Source organism: Heterocephalus glaber, unplaced genomic scaffold, assembly GCF_053883595.1.
Source record: "Heterocephalus glaber isolate CG9 unplaced genomic scaffold, H.glaber_assembly_v1.0 deba00001550, whole genome shotgun sequence".
Classification (NCBI taxonomy): Eukaryota; Metazoa; Chordata; class Mammalia; order Rodentia; family Bathyergidae; genus Heterocephalus; species Heterocephalus glaber.
In genome coordinates, this window is record NW_028258343.1 from 24,998,329 (window position 1) to 25,021,981 (window position 23,653).

General features: G+C 46.0%; 1 protein-coding gene across 1 annotated transcript; it reads right to left on the minus strand.

Moving 5' to 3' along the window:
• Positions 1-1,908: 1,908 nt before the first annotated feature.
• Positions 1,909-23,591, minus strand: Nus1 (NUS1 dehydrodolichyl diphosphate synthase subunit). The gene is made up of 5 exons (XM_004860165.3): positions 23,066-23,591; positions 12,690-12,815; positions 11,712-11,861; positions 6,729-6,828; positions 1,909-4,590 (listed from the first exon to the last, which is right to left on the minus strand). Exons 1-5 carry the CDS (start codon positions 23,463-23,465, stop codon positions 4,500-4,502), a joined length of 867 nt encoding a protein of 288 aa, XP_004860222.2. The 5' UTR covers positions 23,466-23,591; the 3' UTR covers positions 1,909-4,499.
• Positions 23,592-23,653: the final 62 nt, after the last annotated feature.

Consider the following 23,653-nt stretch of genomic DNA (forward strand, 5'->3'; position numbering starts at 1 on the left):
AAAGTGACAAATGAAGCACAGTACTTCTGACACCCAGGCTGGGAAGTTCGTGCTAAGGGCTGTCCTGCAGGACAGTGTGTCTAGTGGGCCCTTGCTCTCTTCCTGAGGCTGTTGGTTTCAGCATCAAAAGTCCCGGGTGTTGTGTCTAGATGTCTCCAAAGCCTCATGCAGTCATAGGTGGGGGTTTTCAGAGGTGGCTGAATCTAGAGTGGGTGACGCTGGGACTAAGGGTGTGTGACTACTGAATCCGTACAGATGGGTCTGCCTCAGCCTGGGTACGATATAAGGGGAGAGGTTCCACTTCTCCCTCGTTGCTTTTGCTGTCTTCTGCCTGCCATGACGCCCCTCTGCCAGGGCACCCCGCCGTGGAGCCAGCTACGCACTGAAACCGCTACGCTGTGAGCTGCACAACCCTCTCCTCCTCTGAGGGTGTCGGGTGTTTTGACTCAGCAGTGGGAAAAGCACCTGTGACCCGGGGCGGGGAGGAGCCCTGCACTACACACCATGCCAAGCAGCCCCAGGCCAGCAGAGCACTCCTCACGCCCGTTTTCTCTAACTGCAATCTGCTATCACCCACCCGTTTCTCTGAGATGTGAAAGAAACCTAACACAGCCGCTATGTACGGACAGCTGTTACTGAGGGTTGATGGCAAAATATATTTATTAAAGGGCTCTGTGAATCAAACCCATAAAAGATACACTACTGCAATAAATGTCCACAGGACGGAAACAACAGATCCAAGTAGGAAGCCGTGCTGCCGGTACCTAACCCGGGTTCTGATCTGTTCTGCCCTGCTCAGCCTTTCCTTCTCCAAGACCAGGGATTTTTCGTGTCCTTAACAGAAACTTAAATTACTAGCATTAGTGAAAAGAAGTATTAACACATCAACAGCAGGTCATCCAAAATTTGACTTGGGATTATTTTTTGCAATACTCAGGAAATGAGTAATGCTAAAATTAATTTATAGTCCCTGAATTGTTACAGGGTGGCAATAAACAATTATCTGAAGGATATGGAATAAAATCGAATGTGGATGAGACTTTTTCCAAACATTTTCATGGGCTGATATAACTTTACATTCAGAGAAACCAAACAAAACAAAACTCTCATACGCTAGCTTTTAGTTTTAAAAGAATTTATTAAACCTGATACAGTGGGATACATTTTTTAAATAAAAGTACAAAAAAATTCTGGAAGGACTGTCAGCAGTAATCAATGAGGTTATTTTCCTTCATTTATGCTTCTCTGAATCCTCTTACATTTTTGTATGATTTTTTTTTTAAAACCTCATGAAAATTCTTTGTGTTCCTCTTTTCCACCAGTCTTATCACTACGCAGCCCAGTTATCTAGGGTCTTGGGCAACTGCTGACACTGATCTTATTTCCTGGGTTTTATTTCAAACTATCCTCAAACTTCTAGGTAATTTTGTTAAAAACATTTCCCAGAGTTAAAATATGACCTTCGACAAACTTGATTTTAGATGAAAACCATGCCCAAAAAGCCAACTGTTTTACAACTATGTCTTCAGGTTAGACAGTGAATATGCAGCACAAGACAAACTACAGCTCTTACCTTTCAATTTCCTGCTTCGACAAGAACTATCAACTTCCTTTTTAAAGGAGTACACATACTTTTAATTTGGCAATTCCATATTCAGTGAAAATAGCTCAGATTTTTAGTTGCTGTGGAATTTTGAAAATCCTGGCAACTGTGAAGCTGAATTTTTATTATCTAACAAAAGGCAAATAACATTGTAAGATTTCAAATGTTTGAGCTGTTAAAAATGGGAATATATTTCAACCAAGAGCATACGATCTTTAAAAACTAGTACTGCTATCTTATCATAGGAGTTTCTCATTACATTTCTGCAGTCCCTAAAGGTTCAGAATAAATGTAACACTCAATACTACAGACCACGAAAAGAGTACACTCTTTTATTGGTTTTTGTTCATACATTTTGAGTTTCAACTTTCAATAATAAAATTTAATAAATTTGATTCCATAATCATAAAAATTTGCTGTACAATTATTTACATGTTGCCAAAGTCTACAGTCATACAAAACATCACAAGGATCGAACTGATTCTATGCATGGTTCCGTCACACAGGAGGGAGCTGATTAATATACAAAGACTAAATTATTGATATGCACAGTGTATTTGGCACTGTTCATTAATATTAAACATCTGCTCAGAGACAGGCATTCTTCAGCCTTTGTCACAATAGACCATACTTCACTATTCACATTAAAACCAGCCTTTCAGCCGGGGATTTAGCTCAGTGGTTTCGCCGCTTGCTGCGCAAGCGCAAGGACCCGAGTTCGATCCCTGGTACCAAAAGAACCAGCCTTTCGACTTCACAGCACTTGGACTTTACAGCTTTAAGAAGCAAACCACAACTTGAATTAGGGATGGAATTCAAATCCTCCCTTCTTGCTCTGCTCCAGCCATGTAGAGGGCTCCATTTGGTTATTTTCCCATTGTGGGGAATGTTAAGAAGAAGCAATTTAAAGACAATGCCTTCGATGCACATACAGACACACGATTTTCTTTACAATGATCAATTGTAAGCTCCTACGACAGAGAGGTTGTGAGGATTTTGACAAGAATTTTGGAACAAGCAACGCTGTTCAAATTGTAGACTGCACTAGCAGGTGCACCACGTGAGAAAGTTCCAGGAAGGGTCTACCTGAACATGTCCCGAGTCTCTGCTCAGAATACAGCAGATTGAGAAATGGACTACAGCTTTATTCTGACAAACATACAATACTGTGAACGAAGAGAAGAGTAGAAAATTCAAATACTCAAATCTTGTGGAGATTTGGGCTACAACCCAATAGGTAATTTATTTAACTAATTCCATTTTAACAAACATTAACTCCCTTCTTCAATTGGGCCCATTAAATTTATTAAAGCTGTACAGACTGCAAAATATTTATAAATGACATTTATATCATCTATCATACAAAAGGCTTAGGTAAAATAATACTCAATAGGACGTGAATCACAGCACATAACAGAAATAGAAAATTTCTAATAGTTTAGATATGCTGTAGCTTCACACAAAACTTGGAAATAAATTAGGACTTAAAAAAATACAAAGAACTATGAAGTGCAAAGTAATGTCACTGGACCAAAATTTAGTTTAATCATTTTTATTTCAAGTGTAGTTTTAAAATCATAAATGGGGTTTTAAAATCCAAAGTCGAAACATTTATTCTTCACCACTTTAGAATCTGACAAGCAGTTCCAAGCACACTTCCCAAACCCAGTCTGGTCTGCTACTCTTCAGACTTCTCCGTTTGCAGGCTACTCCACTCTCAGTGCACAGTTCTGGATGACGAGAGGCTTGAGGACTGGACAGTGATCTGAACACAGTCTGTCCAGTACGAGGAATGTGTCTGTCCCAGGGTCAGCAGTGAGGGAAAACATACTAAACACCTACCAAGAAGTGGCTGATTCATCTGTAAAGTAACAGAACCAGAGCTGTTCTCTGTTACAAAGGAGACTGTGGAAGGTGAGTTTATTTTTGTAGATTGTGGTAATATTGTACTTCCCACACAAGCCTCAATCTTCCTTACTCTTTTATGCAAAATCTCAACAGGGTTTGATGAATAAACCCCGGGTGTTACTCCAAAGAGAAACAAGTTGATTTTGAGAGAAAGTACTGTTCTGACTTCTTTTAAATGCTCAGAACAATTAATGGAAATATTCTACTGGCTTTGGGTGCTATATAACATACAACTCACTAAACAACAAAAGAAATTAAAACCTTCCTTAAGGAAAACTTTCACCTTTACTTTTAATATTACAACTTACTCATTTTGGGTTTTGACTGCCTAATTCAATCTTTAAATTTTTACAACTCTGCATTTCATTATAGTAAGAGCTCTTTTTCAAATGTTCTTCACAACACCAAGACCCCAGAGAGACATTCTCGAGTTGCACTGTTTGACTATAGTGAAGTCCGAAATGATCATGGACGGATGTGTGAACCTGGGTGTTCCCAACCCCACTCCTCGGGAACTCCCTCAAATGAGAAGACTTCCATTTATTAAGTTCTTACACTATTCTTAAAAATTAGAGTTTGGTCACTAGGAAAGACTGAACAAAACCATTCAGTTCTCCCCAAACAACAACCAAAACAGCTCTGATCCATCCCTCCACTCCCCACAGAAACAGGGAAGCAGCAGGGCCTGAAGACTTCAAATCTGAAATCTCAGCTCCTAGAAGACGGCTGCTCTTCGCTCCAAGTTGTAGGTTTATGTACTTGTTCTCCAATACTCCCCGACTGATAAGTTGACTTCCTTCCACACACACACACACCCCCACACACACGCATACACACACTCACTCATCTCAAGTAAGACACTTTGTTGTGTTTGCTGATTAAATTATGAGGAATAGGAATGCGGTGCAGACAGGGTTTCGCAGGTGTCTGTAAACATCAGAGTGCCCAGGTCTCTTCTCCCCAAGCCCGAAGCAGCGACCAGGGCTCACTACTTCCCCACGCGCTGCTCGCAGGCTGCATACTGGCGGAGGGCAGAGAAAAAGTCCTCATAACTGATGTTTAGGTGGGAAGGCAAAGAGCTGAAAAGGAAGCACAGGGGAAAACCCATTAGAGGGTCACTGCAATGTGCTGGGGGAACCAGAGGACAATGACTGAGAAGAGGCAAAGGACAGAAGGCGGCAGATTACGATCAGAATAAGGCAAACCGTCTCTACCGGGACACTGGTAACCCCACTGTGGAGCAGTTTAAGTGAAAACGAGTCTGCCCTTCTTTGCCTAAGGAGATGAGAGCAGGCATAGGGAGCTGCTTTCACACCCCGCCCGTTACAGCAAAGCCTAGACTAAGTCCATGCTGCAGGTCCGTGTGGAAGCATCTCCCTCTAATCCACTCCAGCAGCTCCAAGGCCAGCACGTGAACGCAGTGCCCAGCCCGGGCAGGGCAGGGCTGCCCAGCATCCCGATGAAACCTCTCAGGGAACCTCTGCCTGCCCTTCTCCCCACCCCCGGCTCTAGGAGTGATTACACGGTAAGGACGGGAAGAACCACAACCCAAGGGCTCCCCCGACCAGACCAGGAAGCTCCCTTTAGGCAGATTCCTGAACTGGCGTCTACAGCTTTACAGTAAGGCTTGGAAACTGCACGTGGCCCCGGGTCACACTCACCAGCCCAGCTGCCAGACTGGGGGCTCCTGTGAGCTGTGCCTTTGTCATCCTTCCTGACTGCCAGAAATTCTGGAACAAGGCACCACCTCTGTCTCCTAATCAAAGTCTCTTACTGGCATCAAGGCACAGCTCAGTAATCTCCACTACCACTCTTCTGTCTTGGCCATCTACTGCAGCAATGCCCTCCAGACACTGAAGGCTGCTCCTGCCAAGGCCCGCATCTTCCGCCTCTCAGGTTCTTGACCATCCCCTGTCGCTTGCTCCCCGAGATGCGCCTCAGAAGCAGGACACTGTCCCCGCCCCATTACGGGCCTCCATCTAGTGAGGAGAAGACAGTGCAGGCCTCCACAGCAGGGAGAGATCCACGGCCGCGGTGCTGACAGCCCGCAGGGAAGCCTTTTGCACGGGAGGTATCTGTTGTCCGCTGCAGATGCCGGCCCTCAACGCCACGGCAAAATGCCGACTTTACAAACGGAGAGAAGCTTCCCTTTCCCAAGTCACATTACTGAGCTGCATACCAAGATCTATTTGTTCTAAAGCATACTTTTCACTCTGCAATTATCACTCCAAGTTATCGCTGCTGCCATTCCTGGAGCCCATGTGAAAGGCAGCTGAGATAACCTGAAAACCAAGTGGCAGGCACATGTGCCCGCCCGAGGACACCCAGGGCACGATCTGGGAGTGAACTGCGTTTCCTCCCCGCTTTCCTTGCCTGCACAGTGCGGCGGGGCGGGCTTTTTACAGCCTTCTCTCACTCTGGCACGAAGCATGTGTTCTCCCGCACCTCTTCAGCGCCTCTTCACTCCGCACTTTCCCTCCTCGCGGCCTCTGAAACTGCGTTTCTCAAAGGACCCTTTGTGCACTCCCCTGGGTACTGCTGCTCCCCCAATGAACATCGTGAGCCTTGGCTTCTCATCCAGTCACAACTTTACCTCTCCATCTGCCCTACGGAGTGGCCCGACCTACACTGCCCACAGCCTCAGAATCCCCACATCTCCCCCTCCAACGTGAGTGCCCCCTTCACTTTCTAGTTCCCTCTCAATAACAGTCACTTACCCCATGACTGAGGCTTAAACCTTCCCCGTCTCCTGTCACACACGTTCCTCAGCTTGGTGCTGAGAGCCACCTGGACTCCAACACCCTCAGCACACTTCTGCTACCACTCTGCACTAGGCCAAGCCAGGTCCTGTTTCTTTAAACCGTGCCCCAGCTTTTGCTGTTTCCCTTCCTACCCCCTCTACTCTCAGCCTTTCTTTTAAATACAGACAGCCCATACCTACTACGCACCCTGGGTGCACCCCAGGTTTTCTGTGCATCAACCAGTCGGCTCACTCCTCATCTCCTAAGACGTGAGTGTCAGTACCAAGTATCTATACAGCCATTACTCTCTTGTGTCTAACTCTTTCCGTGCATCTTTATTTTGCCACTGGTATTGTGAAGAGTCTGAAGTAAAGATCTGCATCGCAATTCTTTGGGAATTCCCACCAGATCTAGGACGATGCTAGGCCCAACAGCTGCTGAGTGGAAACAGAGCCAGTATACTCTCCATTACTTACACAATCTCAGTCAGTCTGATCTGCCAGGGAAGAAAGCCTAATGTGCTGTCCACAGGACCAAACTTCAATATTAAATCAGGATCGGGGAAATGATTGGAACCTTGGAAATAAAGACATACACACGAAATTAATACACTGCTCTCTCTCTCTCACACACACACACACACACACACACACACACACACACACACACACACAGATCAAGGGCAAAACCTGCTGTATGATGGATCCGTTCTCTTCAGGAGCTTCACCTCCGTTTCCGGGCCTCTCACATTCCTCAATATGTACTTTAGTAGCTATGTCCACTCCAAACACGGAGATTTTTCTCAAAGTCCATGTAACTGGACTGATACCTGATAAGGCAGGCAAGCCAGTTCTCACCCTAAACCCGGTGGATGCCCCAAACACCCTCTGTCCTTTTTCAGTACGAGTGTTCTCTTGGCACCCTGGAAGGCACTGCTCAAGGGCACAGCTGTATGGGCCACACGACCAACTTGAGAGATGAGAAGGACCCGAGAAAGTACCTCCCCCTTCCTTCTCCCCAAGCCCCAACTCCCAGCTACGCAGTAAAATGCTTTCCAGTCTTTCTAGATCCCAAGCAACTTCAATAGTGCACATTGGAGGAACAAATGGAGTATGCAGATCACATACTGCTCAGTCACCTCAAAAGCAATTCTCTTTAGAAAAGAAAACAAAAAAACTTCTGATAATATTCATGTGCAGAGGGTGACATATCCTCCCCATAAACACATATTAATTGGGCAAAAACAGCCATTAAAAGGCAATTATTCCTTAAAAAATAAAAAAACAGCTAGAACTTCAGATAAGAACGGCAAGAGTCTATGGCCGCCCTGACTGAGACTTCTACTCCCAATCAATGCAGAGAAGTAGTTTTAGTACCACGGGGCTGACAACAAAAACTAGCGGATTTGCCTCTTGCTGCCAAAAGATATGGACTGAATTTTAAACTGGAAGTTGTGGCCAGAAGGAAAAAAAACAACATGCAAATTCCTACTAGACAGAGAAGAAAAGGCAAAAGCATTCTTGGCTGAGGCTGCATCTCCCATGACCAGAAAATCAACAGGAAGATCCTGGAAATAAGGACGCGTGGATTCCATATCCAAGCTGACAGGGAAACTACACACCCATGAGGGGGGTGGGGCCAGAGCAGGAGGAAAAGCAAACGCCAAGAGACCTGAGAACTGGTGTCAATTCTGAATGTACTTTCCAGTTCCACACAGAATGCTAGAGCCTCACACAGGTGTCTGAGTACAACCAGTGTGCAAACCACCAGACACTACACTACACAGGTACACGAAACAGAATAAAACTGCATAGAGACACCACTGTCTTTATTTGTAATAAGATGACCTTATATTTAGAAAATTCTGTCTCTACAAAAAGGGTACTTCAACTGTTAAGTGAATTTTAAGAAGAGAACAGGATATAAAATCAGTACTAAAAATACTTGTATTTCCAATTGCTATCATAACAATCTGAAAATAAAACTAGAAAATATTCCATTAACAATAACATCAGAAAAGACTAAAATACTTAGAAATAAATTACAAAAACAAGTAGAAATTTTAAACCATGAAATTATAAAACATTGTTGAGAGAAAAATCAAGACTCAAATAAATGGAGAAACAGACCTAGAAGATTCACTATTGTACAATGTCAATTTCCCCCAAGTTGAGCTACAGACTCACCTCAATCCATACCACAATCCTAACAGAGCTATTTTTAGAAACTGGAAAGGTTACCCTAAAATTTAATAAAAACGCAAAGGACCATGAATAGCCAAAACAATTTTGAAAAAAAAAAAAAAAGAAATCAAAGCTAAAAGCCTTATACTACCTAATTTCAGAACCTAATATGGTGGACTACAGTAATCAAGACAGATTTTATAAAGATAGACATTTAGACCAATGGAATAAAATGATATGCCCAGAATAAAACTCATAGGTCTATGATGAGCTATTTTTCAACAAAGAAACCACAGTAATTCAAAGGGGAAAAAAACAAGTCTTCTCAACAAATAGTGACAGAAAAACAACTAGGATCTTTTACCTCACGTCATTTACAAAAGAAGTCAAGTGGATTACAGGCCTAACTGTAACAGCAAAATCTATAAAATTTCTAGATGAAAACAAGAAAAAAAATAACTGTGACTTTGAATTAGGCAAAGATCTCTTAGATATGAATCCAAATGCATGATCCATACAAGGAAAAAGATAAATTGCAGTTCATAAAAATTGCAAATGCTAAAAGAAATCACTAAGAAAATGAGAAAGTTATGGACTGGGAAAAAGTATTTGTAAATTATATCTTAGTACTAATAAAAGACATGTATCCAGAATATACAAAGACCTCTTGAAATTCAATAATCAAACAACTTGTTAAATAAAAATGGGCAAAATATCTGAAGAGATACTTCACCCAAGAAGACACAGATGACAAATTAACACATGAGAAATGTTTTCTAGTCATTAGGAAAATGTGAACTAAAATGCCAAGAAAATACTACTACACATGCACTAGAATGTACAATAAAAAAAAAGAAAGAAAAACTAGGTAACAATATATCATACAGGGATATAAAAACTATAACCTATTTGGAAAGCAGTTTGGTAGTGTTTAACAAGTTAAACACTAGCAATTTGCTCTTACATACGTACCCCAAAGAAGGGAAAAACATCTCCATTCAAAAACTTGTATCAGTATTAACCGAAAACTGGAAATAATATGTACATCAACTAATAAATGGATAAACAAAATGTTTTCTATCCATAAACAAGAACACTCAACAAAAGCCAGGTGTGGTGGCGCACGCCTGTAATCCCATCGCTCAGGGGGCTGAGGCAGGAGGATAGCCTCAAATTCAGGCCAGCCTGGGCTACAAAGGGAGACCCCACCTCAACAAACAAACAAATAGAATACTCAACAAGAAAAAGTAATGAACTCTACTGCAGTCAACATAGACGAGCAAACCAAGGAAGGTAAAGAACACACAAAAGTCAGAAAGTGAGCCAGTGGTGGCCTGCCTCGGGAGGCAGGGGTGGGCCCTGAACGCAGAAGGAATCTTCTGGGAGTGACAGGACCAGGACTGCTAGCTCTGCCAGAACCATGAGTTAGGGTGATGGCTGTGTGCATCTCATTTCAGGGCAGACTTTCAACCCCAGGCAAAACACCTGGGCTCAACGCTTCAGCACTTTCCCACAGACTATCTGAAGACCACCCAGGCGCCACAAGGTAGGGTGTGCTCATAAACCGCTCTCTGGTTTGGCCTCAGAGTCCAGTGATAGTCACTATGCCAGCAACCTCTGGGCAACACAGCCCCACAATGACAGGAAAAACAAGAGTGGGCATCAAGTGAGGATCCGTGAAACGAGGAGTCAGAGGACCAAAAGGCCCGAGAGTGACTGTCTCCACCAGTCAGAGAGGAGGCAGAGCATGAAGAGCCAAGTGCACAACCGAGACAGGAAAGGCCAAGCAGTAAATGAGGTAATGGGCACTATGCATGAAGGAAAGGTAAGTGGATGTCTTGGAGTCAAATGGCTATGGCAGCTCTTCATGGGTACGAGTTTGTTAGAAGGACTGCCTTTCTTCACAAGGAGCAAGAATAAGGCCAGGATGCCCACTGTTGGTGGGTTACAGCGCTGCAATTGCCACTGTCAGATGGAAGCGATCAAAGCAGGGGGCAAAGAGAAAGCCCATGTTCATTCTAAGCAGAAAAGCAGGGAAAAAAGACAAACACCCTAAAGACCCAAGAGAAGTAAACTCCAGAAGGAAACCGAGAGTTCCTCCCTTTCCTGGTGAGTAGTTCCATTATTCCATTACAGTTTAATATGCATTCAGATTACTTTTACTAAAGAGTACACCACAAAGCTTTGTTATATATTAAATGTAAACCGAAAGGAATGTAAACGTGTTATTAATTATAAATGAGATAAGTAAGGACATAACAGATGAAAAAGTCATATTCAGATGTACCACATTCATTTTATATTACCCACCTACTATTACATGGTAGCATAATTTTTTGGCTGAATATGAGAATAACGACTTGCATTGACCTTTTTACATATTTAGTAAAAAGAAGCTAAAATGTGGATAAAAAGGAAAAGAATAATGCTAGTAAGAAGGACCCTAAAGTAAAGGTAAGAAGTTCCTAGAGAACCTCCAGAGAGAACAAGTAAACCAAAGGCTTTTACAAACAGTATTGAAAATACACAGGCATAAGATTATATTTTGGTATGATATGACAAATGTAGCAATTCATTCGAGAGCTATATGTAGAGCATAACAGAACCCTAAAAAAAGAATATGTGTGAATGTAAGATTCTACCCTTTGAGGTGGGTATGGTGGTGCACACCTGTAATCCCAGCACTCTGCAGGGCTGAGGCAGGAGGACACACGTGTGAACCCAGCAAGGGCAACTAAGGGAGACCTTGTCTTACAAAAAAAGCTGGGGATGCAGCTCTGTGCAAAGGCCTTGGGTTCAATCCCCAGTACCACAAAAAAAAGATAATATTCTTGGAACTGCTTTTAAAAAGCCATTATGTTAACACTTAAGAGAAAGTTCAAAGTAAAAAGAAAGGGAGAGAGAGAAAGAAGAAGGCTGACAAGCAGAAGTCCTAGTTCCAAGAACATAACAATATTCACCACTGCAAAACCCACAAGGCTTTCCCTGGGCCAGGGGCAAAGCTCAGTGACAAAGCATTTGCCTAGCGTGCCTAAGGTCCTGGTTTGGTCACACATGCACCCCCTTTCTTGGGCACTAACTCCTCATGTGAGGGAGTTTACTATAAATCCCACTATCTCAAAATCATTTTCACGTGTGGGTCTTTAAGCTACAGTACTGTTCAAAGTGCAGCAACAACAAAACTAGGTTTTAGCTTATGAAAGGAACCTAAATACTGTACTGTACTTGCTTTACAATGTGTCCTTGAGACAAGCCAGACACACATTCATGACTCACTCATCAAACTGTTCAACATGTCCACGTCCAGGTCCTCGGGCCTCTGCTGCTGCCGGGCCACCAGCCGGCAGAAGTCCTGAGCGGCTCGCACGATGTCCGCTTTCCCATCCTCTGGGGACAGCACCTTCACTGCCAAGTGGCAATTGAAAACTGGAGCAAGAACCAAACAAGACACTGTTAAACACACTCTCCTACTAATCTGAAAATCAGTTTTACCAAATAGTAAGTTCAGAGCAAAATAAAACAGGGTTCTCAGTGTAAACAAGAAGCATACCCTTCAGGTGTAATACTAAGACACCTTAGCTATTCTCCTGTGAAAGGACCAATAAATCCCACACCACACTCACACACCTATTTATATATTGCCGCCTTTTTCAAGGGCTCAGAATAACTTGTACTGTGAATAAATCTAGGAAATAGGAATTTTAATTATAAGCCAGCTAGCAATATTTACTCATCTAAAATTCCATGTACAATCATAGCACAGTTAAAAAGTGAAGACTTGAAAAGAAACTATTTCAATGGAATATGTATGTACTATCTGTAACATACACATGTGATTCCACCGCAACTTACAACTGGTGATTCTAGGTAACTAACCAATGCAAAACTTTTATCTCCACACCTGCAAATTCTTTCTAGTCTGGAAGTTTCCATCGTCTTTCCTAAATCAGTTTGGCCCCTATTTATACCTTCATTTCCTGGTCTGTAAGCATGTTTGTTCTTCAGATTCTCTGTTGGGCTAGTTATAAAATCTGCCTGTTAAATAAAATCTGTAATGTGTTCAATACAAATTAGTTTTTCTTTTTCTGAAAATTTTCTTTTAACAAGATGAAAAAAGTTGAAATCTGATGATTAATGATGACATGAAAGACTACCAGCAAAATGAAAGAGAAAACACTGACAGAATGCGCCTGAAACACAAGATACAAGTCTTTGGATGTTACCTGTATATATTCAATTTACACTCACACTCACCTTGATCATCTTTGTCATTACTATTTGCAAACTCTGATGAGTATTTGGAACAATCTGGGCCCAGAAGTTCCTGCTGTTGTTTTAAAATTTCATCCATCAGTCTGGAATTATTTCTTTTGAAAATACCTTTAAAAATGAACAGAAAACAAGAAAATCGTAACTAAGGTTAATTTATCTCTTTGAATTATTAATGGATGCTCACTGCAAAACGATCACTAGATCCAAAACAGAACAAATCCTAAATAAAGCAATAGTGACGAACCCTAAACTAGAACGTAAAAGGCAAACAGGACAATGAAATGTGTTAACACAAGAGACTGACAAGGGTTAACTACTTACTGGCAATTAGGAATTTTAAGAGCTCATTCACGAGAAATCTTTATTTACTGAAACGCCCTTAAGGGGCTTCCCAAGAATTTATCTGCTCCTGACTCCCAGTCTAACACATTTTCTCTGCAGATTTACTCTGTGCATTACTACTAATCACCTAATTTTGATTTTTTAATGAAAAACCAATATGAATTATGTAAAAAGTAAAGAGACACAACCAAAATTGAGTCAATTCAAAGAGAAAGAGAATAATAAAATTAGTTTCTGACCCTCCAACCACGCACAGGAAAGCAGTCTACAATATTCAGAAGACAGAGGCTGCTGATGCAAAGGATTTGACAAAGTAGTGAAGGGTGGCTCTGATTTTTCCAGACCGCCTACCAAACAGGTGACCACAATTGGTGAGAGAGTGGAACTGCGGACCTGCGCATCTTCGGGGGAACTCGGCGGGTGTGAGCACCGGCCACCCCAGCAGCAGACTCCAAGGTGGATGGGTGGGCGAAGAAGACATGGCTTCACCACAGAGGAGGTGCTGAGGAGCACCAGCGGTGTTGCACTCGGGGAGGTCAGACGTCCTGTCCTGTCCTGCCTGCTCCAAGGTCACAGAGTACGGCCCTCTCTTAAGTGGGGGAATTCCATGAGAGGGGCTGGGTAAAAGGCAAAGACGAACCCCGTTTTAGATGGCTGATGACAGAACCTGTAGGCAGGGCGCCACCAGGTGACAGATGACCACGAGACACACGAAGGGCAGCACACAGCACTCTGAGCAGGCCAGGACCTCCTCTGCCAGTTCTAGGCCCACACAGGGGCTGGGCACCATCGGAGACTGATGGGGGTCACTGCCCTGAAACAAGACAGGAGCTCCAGACAAGAGCTCCAGAGGAGAACGGGTGACTCTACAGACACAGGTCTGGAAGCCTCTAAACATCAAAGTGAACATCTGGAACGCTCCTATGGAGAGCAAGAGGGAAAGAAAATATGGTCCTAAATAGTAACAGCATTTTTAAAGAAAAGTGGCTCATGTCAGGAGTTATTTGAATAGCAATCTTAAGGACCATAATACTTGTATAGTGATGCTACAGATGTGGGGGCTATATAATCATTAGCCTCAAATCAATACTAACGCACACGTACAGTAAGAAAGCATATTCTACTCTAGGGCTACACAGAAACATATGATACAGGCTTATAAATGCTACAAGATTTCCAATTATCTATGCAGGACAGAAAAAGGACAGAGAGGCCATATATGCTGTGATAGGTACTACAGGCATTAATTAAGGAACCACCTGAATTTCAAAAATGTCTTAGTTTAAAAATAATTCCTCAATTTCAAAAGAAAAAGCTCCACAGTGTTCCAGCTAAGACGTGAGCTTATCACAAATAAAACAGTGAACGAGTCTGTCTCCCACGTGAGCCAGACTGAAGCTCATTCTGACAGCGGCTCCACACAAGGTCCTGACCTGTCCCTCGCGTCGCTTTGCACCTGTGTCTGAAGACCCCAGCCTCTCTTCCCACCAGTGCATTCACCGTGACCCACCGCAGACTCACGAGGAAAGCTCTTCAGGAACCTGTGCTCCCTCAGGCAAGCCAGTCCTCAAGATGGTGTTGGCCGTCAGCAGACGCTGCCTCTCTGCACCCTTTTGTTCTTCCCACTCAACTGCCCCAAAGTGCTACCGTGGGTTACCACCCTGCTTCCCTTCCACCTTCAACCACCTTTGGGTTGGAAGGAAAAGGGTTACCCGCTCCCCCTGCCTCTAGGTCGGGTCCTCTTCTGCCTCAGCCCCGCCAGCTGCCCATGCGTTCCTCCTCCTTCTGGGGCCCGGCCCTTCTCAGGACTTCAAAGCCCCAGGGGCCAGGACAAGCACCAAAGGAGCGAGGCAAAATCCTGGGTGTAAATGTAAGGTGCCAAAAATTAAGACAAACCACTTAATGCAACTTGTGAATAAAACATTAACATTTTAAATGAAAAAAGGATCAAGATTTGGTCCTACTGTCTCCAGCTCCTCCACACTGCTAACTGCCTCCCAGTTCCGTTACCTCTCAACACTCATCAAGTTTAAAGCAAACAGGAGCAGAGCCTGAGCATAAACCACAAGCACTGGGGATGCGGCCGAGCAGAGGACCGGAAGTGCGTGTGCAGGGGCACAGCACGGGGGTGGACACCGCACCACCCGAGCTGTGCACATGAATTACACAGACCAGAGCCCGCACGCCCACCCGCGCTCTGTCCACTCCACATACCGCAGCCCAAGCCGCCCGCCAAGACCGAGCTCCCCTGTACAGTGCTGCCTCCCGAAGCGTCTCCTGTCTGCAGCCTTCCTTCCCAGGGCACTAACTACTGCCCAGTGCCTGGCCTTCCGGTGGCATCACTGGTGACCACCAGGCCACTCATCTTGGGGTACACCTTCTGTCTCCACATCTCCCAACTTCACTATAGTCAATGGCTCCTAAAACGCTACATATTAACAACAAGCCAAGTAATTCAATCCACATCTACGAAACAAATGAACTTATTTCCTTGTAGTTCTCTATCCCTAGCATAGGCCTAGGCTTTGTGTTCTCAAAAATAGATGGAGTCGCTGGGACATAGTGCCACACACCTGTAATCTTTGCTACTCGAAAGGCTGAGGCAGAAGAGCTGCAAGTTCAAGGCTAGGCTGGGGAGTTTAATGAGACTCTGTCTCCACATTTTTAAAAGGGAGAGGGGGATAGGCAGGTAGGCCAGTGGTAGAGCACTTGCCTAGCATGGGGGTGGAGGGCTGGGTTTAATCCCCAGTACTGCAAAAAAGAGAGAAAGGAGAGGGAGGGAGGGAAAGAAAGAAACAAAAGCTCCAACCCTACCCTTTATTCCCGCGCCCAACACCTGTAAATCCCGGTTTACCTCACAGGCCTGCTGCAGTGTCACCTGCCCATCAGTCTCCCCTTAAGCAGCATCCCATTTAATAGTTCAATGTGTATTGAATACGCTGAACTATTAGTGCCAGAACAAAAATGCCACCTAACAACAGAACCTAAAGGGATGGGACGCGCCACCGGAGGCTACTGGTTCTTTACATTTCAAGGAGCCTCTCACAATCAAAGCAGATACTTCCTTAACACACACAAGCAGAAATTCTATTTAAAAGGAAAAATAGTCACCTGGCGTAGCAGTACCTGCCTGTAATGCCAGCACTCAGGAAGCTGAGGCAGGAGGATCCCCATTAGTTTGCGGCCAGCCTGGGCTACATAGCCAGCCTGAACTACCTTGAGAGATCTTGTCTAAAAATAATAATAATAATAAAGATAATCATTGAAAAATATTACAATTATAATTACAAAGTATTTTATAAAGATTTTCATAGTTATTTTAAACAGAACCTTTGCCTTTGCAGAGTTAGATGAAAAGCTGAAATTTGTAAAATACAGTTTTGGGGTCTGGGCTGCAGTTCGGTGGCAGAGCACTTGCCAGGTGAGGGCTGGGTTTGACTTCCCAGCACGGGGCGAGGCGGGGGGCTGGGACGGACGGGGGACATTTCTGCTGAGTGCTCAGATGAACAGATTAGGACCAATGCTCTTCGTGCCTCCAGGCCTGGCCCCACCGAGATCCGAGATCCGAGATCCGATCACACCTGTGGTGCTGATCGCCCACATCACCACCACTCATGGCCGCCTTCAGGGTTCAGCCCCCCACACTCCACAACCAGAAGCACAGCATAAGGGTGACTCAGAAACAGGACATGCAGGAACAGCATGATGCGTAGATTCTTTTGCTCATATCGTAATTCATACTGCCTGCCTTCCAGAATCTAAAGGCAAAATGATGGAATAAGTGATTATCACCGAAGCAATTTCTGTGACAGGAAGTTGAGACCACATTCATTCGGAACAAGGGACTTTAGGAAAACACTTCAAATACTTGCCGAGTACTAGGCTTCCAGAAGAAGTGTCTTATTTTATCCTTTAACAGATTGGGAAACAGATCCAGAAAAGTCAAGCAATTGTCTTTAAAGGTCTAAGTATTTGGCCTAAAAGCCAGATCCCCCTGTTCAATTTAGTAACGACTTTAAACTCTGATAAAGGAACAATGGTAAACTTGCTACACTATTAAATTCTGAAATTTCCCTCTAAAAACGATGAACTCTATTAAATAAAACTCATCTTTTTACAAGAATTTCTTTTAAAAAAAACCTTGGAATACAGCTCTTTTTATATTTATTTATTTTTCCTTTCTAAAGCCTTTTAAGGCTTTTGAGGTGGTTTCATGGGGGAACAGGTATTTTGTGAATGACCTGGGAGTCTAAAATAAGTCTGTGGAAACAGTTTCAGGAATTTCACATTATGCTTTGCTGCTCTGCAACCACACCTCCTGAAGCCCATTTCCCAAGTGTAAACAGTATGAAATATCTACAGAAGAGATATACAGTATTATTATAGGAAAGCTGTGTCTCAAAGAGACTACAATTTCGGTATTTCTCAACAAAAACTTTGAGGGTCAAATACAGGCTTCTTTGCATTCTCAGAAGCATTACCGATTGTAACTCAAACTTCAGTAGTTCCAGTAGAAACCAAAACAAGTGGCAGCTTTGGGATGTCTTTAAGAAATGAGGCCACAGAGGCCAGTTTATTGATAGAACCAGTGCAGAGCGGTGGAAGACTCACAATATCTAAGTTTCTAGCTTGAGCAATTGGATGCAAAGTAGGAATATTTTATGATATGGGAAATAATATGCGGGTACAGGTTTGGGGGAAAAATTCGAGCACTGGTTTGGACATGTTAGACATCTGGGATGCCCAATAACAGACAGATGGAGATTTCAGGAGAGGAACTGCGTACACAAGTCTGGAAACACAAAGAAGTCAGGGTTGGAAATAACAACTGCGTCAGCGCACAGCTGCTCCACGCATCCTGGGACAGAGAGCCCCTCCGGGACGGGCAGCACCACCCTCCAGGGAGACAGAGCCACACGGTTCATTCCCGTTGCTTTCAGGCCACGGGCATGAAGATGCAACAGCTCAAACTTCCAGAGCCCTCTGGGAAGCGAGCAGGAAGGAAAGACAGGGGGCGGCACCGGAGAGACCCACACTCACATGGTGTCAGCAAGGGGCAGCAAAGACAGGCGTCAGAAACCGGATGGACAGTGCCCAGTCCACCACTGGACTACATACCGCTTGCAGGTCCTCAGTGGGGTTCCTAAAACCTCTGCCAGCAGTGGGAGTTAGAATGACCTCGGGGATGATTGCCAGGTCTCAATCTTAGTCAACCAAGTGGAGGAGTTCTAAGGAAACACACACACAGCAAATCTTGTCTGCATTCCTTTGTGCTTCTAAAATTGGTGTCAAATGTATAGTCAAATCTATAAAATAGTCTTCTAAAATACATGCTGGTTTCTTCTTTTAAATCTAAAATTAGAACTTTTGCTGTGGTTGTTCACATCCTTCCACAGAAAGAGACTTTTTAAAGAAATATTTAAGGTGAATCCATAAAGATAAAAGAAGGGAAAAAAGCATCTCACCAGCTACGGAATTAAAGCAGTACTTATTCATAAACAAATACACATTCTTCCAATCGGCCTGCCTTTCTTAAAAACCAGTCACCTGGGCCAGGGATTTAGCTCAGTGGCACCGCACCTGCCTTGCAAGCACCAGGTCATGAGTTTGATCCCACAAACCAGTCACCTAAACAAGCTACCTAATGGTTACCCTCGTTTAATTTCTCCAAGGATTCAACTACAGTGTAACACTATTGAGGGGCCTCTGGAGAAGAAAACATGCTCATAGTGCAATTATTTAAAGTAAAGAAAACTCTAGTACAAGTTTACATGCCCAAAGTAGTCACAACAGAATAAATCTAACCATTAAACAATTTACTTCAACAGAGCTCCTGGGGCTGCTCATAGGTCAACAATTACACGGGACTGGGTGAGCCCCCCTGGAAAGGCCTGCGACGGTGACCCAGTGCCAGGGAAACCATGCTGGCTGAGCCCCTGCAGCAGTGATGCTGCATCCCCAGCTCAAAATTCAGATTTTAAAAATGACTCTGTCCGGGCGTGGTGGCGCGCACCTGTGATCCTAGCACTCAAGGGGCTGAGGCAGGTAAATCGCCAAGAATTTGAGGCCACCCTGACTACACAGTGAGTTCAAGCCCAGCCTGAACTGCATAGTGAGACCCTGTCTCACAAACAAGCAAAAGAGCCTCTGCCCCTCTGAGAAAGTAACAGCTCAACACAAGGCAGGTGTACTGGTGTTAAACAGAAGGCTGAAAAGTGCGTCCTCTGGTGCTATAAAGGAGCTCTTCTTTGTCCTTAATGTCTTTTATGAATAGCTCCCCCACCTGTGGGTAAGTAAGCGCCCTTCTCCCGGCTTTCAGCTGCCCCAGCATATGCAGCCGTGGTGCAGGGTGCGGACCCTGCTGTGGCCAGTCTCTCTGAACAGCGGACGCCAACACGGCGCAGGACTGAGGTGCAAGGTCTCTGGATAAAATCTGGTTTACGTTCTAGACCTGGAGCTTGGCTTTTTCATCCTCAGTCTCTTGACCTGTGGAACCTCTACCTGCTACAAACTAAGAGCTCATCGAACCCTAACCACACCCCCTACTAAGATTACTTAGCACAGGCATCTGGCACTATAGTGAGCATGAAACCCTTTCAGAAGTTTAGAGAACAGAGACTGGAGACGGAAGTAAGTGATAATCTTCGGCTCGGGCCAGCCCCAGCTAGAACAGGGCCAGAGCCCATCTCAGCATGCCGACAGCAGGAGGCACAGGACACCAGGGCGAAGGCCGAGAGCAGAGGCTGCCTCTCACTCGTCTTCGTGAGGGAGGAAGGCACTGCGGGGTGGGTTGTGCTGTGTACACCCAATACAGTCACATTTTCACCTGGACCTTCAACACTGCCAGGAGAAAAATCATACTTGCCAACATGGTCTGTGTCAGTGTGCCAAGTGTAAACCAGTAACTCCACTGGTGCAGCACTAGGAAGCAGACTGCTTACCCGCAGGAAAGGCAGCCCTGTGTGAACACCAGGACACTGCCCACCCCGCACAGGCCTAATGGCACGCCACACACCAGGAGATGCAGACATGAAGACAGAAAGCAGCTGTGGCACTGTCACTGAGGAAGACCTGACACACACACCCAAGGCAGGGGACAGAGATCCTTCAGGCACTGTCCCAAGGAGATGCCGGGCAGGCTAAGTCAAGAGAGAGACAGAATACACTCACAGAGGTTGGCACCCACTGTCCCACTGACAGGCAGCCGTCTTCAAGGAAACGGGGCATTCCAGCAGGGCTAACGCTGAGTCACGGAAGCACAAACGCAATCAATGCTACACAGAGTGGTAAGAGAAGCTGGGAAGGCAAGAAGCACACTGAGCAGAATAACCTTGATTACCCCAAGGGACATCTGATCACCCCGAGAAGGCTCCAGCCACCTCGTAGGAAGTCTGACAGCCCGAAAGCAAGCTCACACCAGCCACGAGGAGTGACCGAGCAAAGGCAGAGACACCAGCCCGCTCCCCTCTCCTCCAGCCAGCAACACTAAACCAGGCGCCAGACGCTTGGCAACAGACCTTGTGTCCCCATCAGCTTCTGTCTGCAACTCTGAGTGGCCCCAAGGCAAACTGCTCAACTGAACTGAATCCACATAGAAACTATTTTAAAACATTATACTTTGGGGTAGATTTTTACAGAAGAGTTGCCCAAGGCTTCATCGTACCTCATTCTCCAACTTTTCACCAAACTTCCCTGTGCTGCTCACAGCTCCCCATACCCCTTCCGCACCAGTGCTCAACAGTCTGCTGGGAACAAGGCCTCTGGGGAACCCCATCCCTGTAGGCTTAGGGAACCTAGTCCAAGTGCAACGTGCTCCTGCCAGGTCACTCCCCTCTCTTCCGAGGAAGACGCCCTCTACTATGCCAGGCTCACCAGCACAGGAGGTCATCCTGTTTTCTCTCCTGGGTGGCAGCGCCCATTAGAGGACCTGGTACTTAACAGACAATTAGCCTGTCATCTACGAATGAGCAGATCAGTCAATCAAAAACAAGGAAAGGTAGGGCCAGGGATTTACTTGATTTTGCTGCCTGCTGCACAAGCGCAAGAACCCGAGTTCGATGCCTGGTACCCAAAAAAAAAAAAAAAAAAAAAAACAAGGAAAGGTAAACTAAAGGTTTCTTACACAAGCAATTAAACTGTCCCTTATTTCTTTAAAAAACTGCTTTAACAAAAGGACATAAATCCCCTCAAGTCCACTCACTGAAAACACTCTTAGCCCTTTCTTCAGCACTCAGAGCTCAGTTTAACCTGACTTATGTTTGTTAGCATTTTTTTTCCAGTGAATATGACACAAGATGTGTCTGAGTCATATCACAAAGTCAGTGACAGGAATTGCCAGAACAAGGAAGTGTGGCAACATCTCAATCCATGCTAGGAAGCAGTCACTAACTCAAATGATTAAGCTATAAAATTTCCTTCCTACTGGGAGATTTAAAAAAAGGCTTGATTTAAAAGAATCATCACAATCCACCACACTGCTGTGTTTAATCTCCACTTCTGGCTCACTTATTTTACTTCCTAGACAAGAGTGGCTGGATCAGTCCAAAACTGTGTCATCTCCTGACAGACTAATGATTTTTACTGGTTTGTGTAGCTCCATGATGTCAACTGCTGAGTACATTAAACTTTACCGTACAGGGCAATCATCATTTGATCTCAGGCTCCTCAGTCACCTGGTTACCTGATGCTTCAAGGAAGATGATAGGGCAGCCAGAGATTACTACTTATCTGGACAACCTTGTGCTTAAGTCTGGCTATCTGAAGAAGATTTAAAGATAAAAACCAAGTTGTAGCTTCTCTAGAGCAGACAGGTAATTTTAGGTATTGAACAGAAAATAAAACGTTTTCTTTCCTTCACATCAATATTCCTAACTCACTCTTGTCACATCATTAGGGAAACACCAATGCATTCAGGATTTGACTAAAATCCAAACCTGATATTCAGAGCCTTCCTCGCCTTTATCTGCTTTGTATTCTCTGGGACCCCAGCTCCTTTGCATGAGCTCTCCCTCCATCCCTCCATTCAGAATCTCTGCTCCCTTCTCATCCTCATACTTGACTCCCAAACTCTTCCTGTCACCCAGGTGTGTGCCTTTCCCCTACAAGCCTGAGAGTCCACAGAACTGACACAAGGTTCCCAGGAGTGTGCCTGCCCCATCAGTGTGGAATTTCCATTCTCATAAAACTTCCCTATGAAGTTCATTCCCTCACTCAAAACTTACAGGGGGTCAACTGCACCAAGTACTGTAGCGGTCACTGAGTGTCAAGGGTCACTCACTCACACAGGGCACCGGGCACCATCGACAGAAGAGTGCCATCATCCTTCCTGCTCTCCCCTCGCCTGAGCCTCACAGACCCAATTCAATCCCACCTGGCCCCACGGGCTCCGTGTGCAGCGCCACCTCCGGACCCCACGGAAATCCTCTCCACCTGGCTGCACTCAGGGACGGGTGCCCTTAGCCTGAGAAACAATGCAGGATGAGGAAGGGTGAGACTGGGAACAGCACTGGAGACACTGGCTGGCGTGACTGGGGGTGAGACTGTGAAGAACAAGGACCAGAAACACTGGGGTGACCACGGGGTGAAACACTGAACAGCACCGACTAGAGAGATCGGGGCGACGGAGGCTGCGACTGTGGCACCGACTGGCTGAGCTCCCAGCCTGCCCATCACTGCTTCTGAACCCTCAGACTAAGGCTCTCGGACTTCGGCTGTCTTGGGAAACAAAGGTACACGGACACGGTCCCCTTCCTAGACAGCGGTGAAGAACGAGGGACGTGGCCAAGGGTTCAAGCCCACTGAGTCCGTGCTTGGATCGATAGGTGTCAGAGCCGGGCAGCGGAGGGCGATGGGGGCGGGGCCCGGCACGCGAGACCAACCCGGGCCCACTCGGGCCCACCAGACCGCAGGCCTCGGTCCTCCGCCCCAGCACCGAGCTCAGGTCGGTGGTCGCACCGCGGAGGTACGAGACGCCGCACTGCGGCCCAAGCCCCCGCCCCTCCCGGGCCTGGGCTCACCTTGGTGGTCGTACACGCTGATGTACGAGATGCCTACCGCCATGGCCCACACCACCAAGCTCGCCACGTCCGGCAGGCTGCGCTCGTCCTCGGTCAGCATCAGCCCCACGTGCACCGGCAGCTTCCGCAAGGCGCGGCCGTCCGAGCGCCAGCGCAGCCGGGCCAGGCCGGCGGAGCCCGCGCGGGCCCTAACGGGGTGGCGCCGGGGCCTCCCGGGCGCCGGGGGCTCGCGTCGTACGAAGCCGAGCGGCGCTAGGACCACGGCGGCGGCGGCGCGGCAGCAGCGCCTCCAGGCCCACGTCCAGGCGCCGAAGCGGGCGCGCAGCCGGGCGGACAGCGCGCGGTGCAGGCAGAGCAGCGCGTGCAGCAGCCGCCACGCCAGCTCGTGCGGGCCCGTCATGCTCGCTCCTCGCCGGGCGCCCGCTACCCCCTGCCGCCGCGGCGGGCCATCTTCACTCCGCGTCCGCCCGCGCAGGCACTTCGACCGCCATCTTCCCCGCCCGGCGCCCCACCCCGTGGTACCTGGACGGCGCTCATTGGCTGGTGCGGGCTGTGACGCGGCGCGGGAGGGAGGGCGCGCACAGGGAC

Bases quoted from the DNA above. Each gene is read 5' to 3' on its own strand.
- Nus1 (XM_004860165.3), bottom strand. From the start codon at position 23,465: ATGACGGGCCCGCACGAGCTGGCGTGGCGGCTGCTGCACGCGCTGCTC. The intron at 12,816-23,065 runs GTGAGCCCAGGC...TCATTTTTAAAG, and splicing joins CAGCGTGTACGACCACCAAG to GTATTTTCAAAAGAAATAAT. The intron at 11,862-12,689 runs GTGAGTGTGAGT...TTCTTGCTCCAG, and splicing joins TAATGACAAAGATGATCAAG to TTTTCAATTGCCACTTGGCA.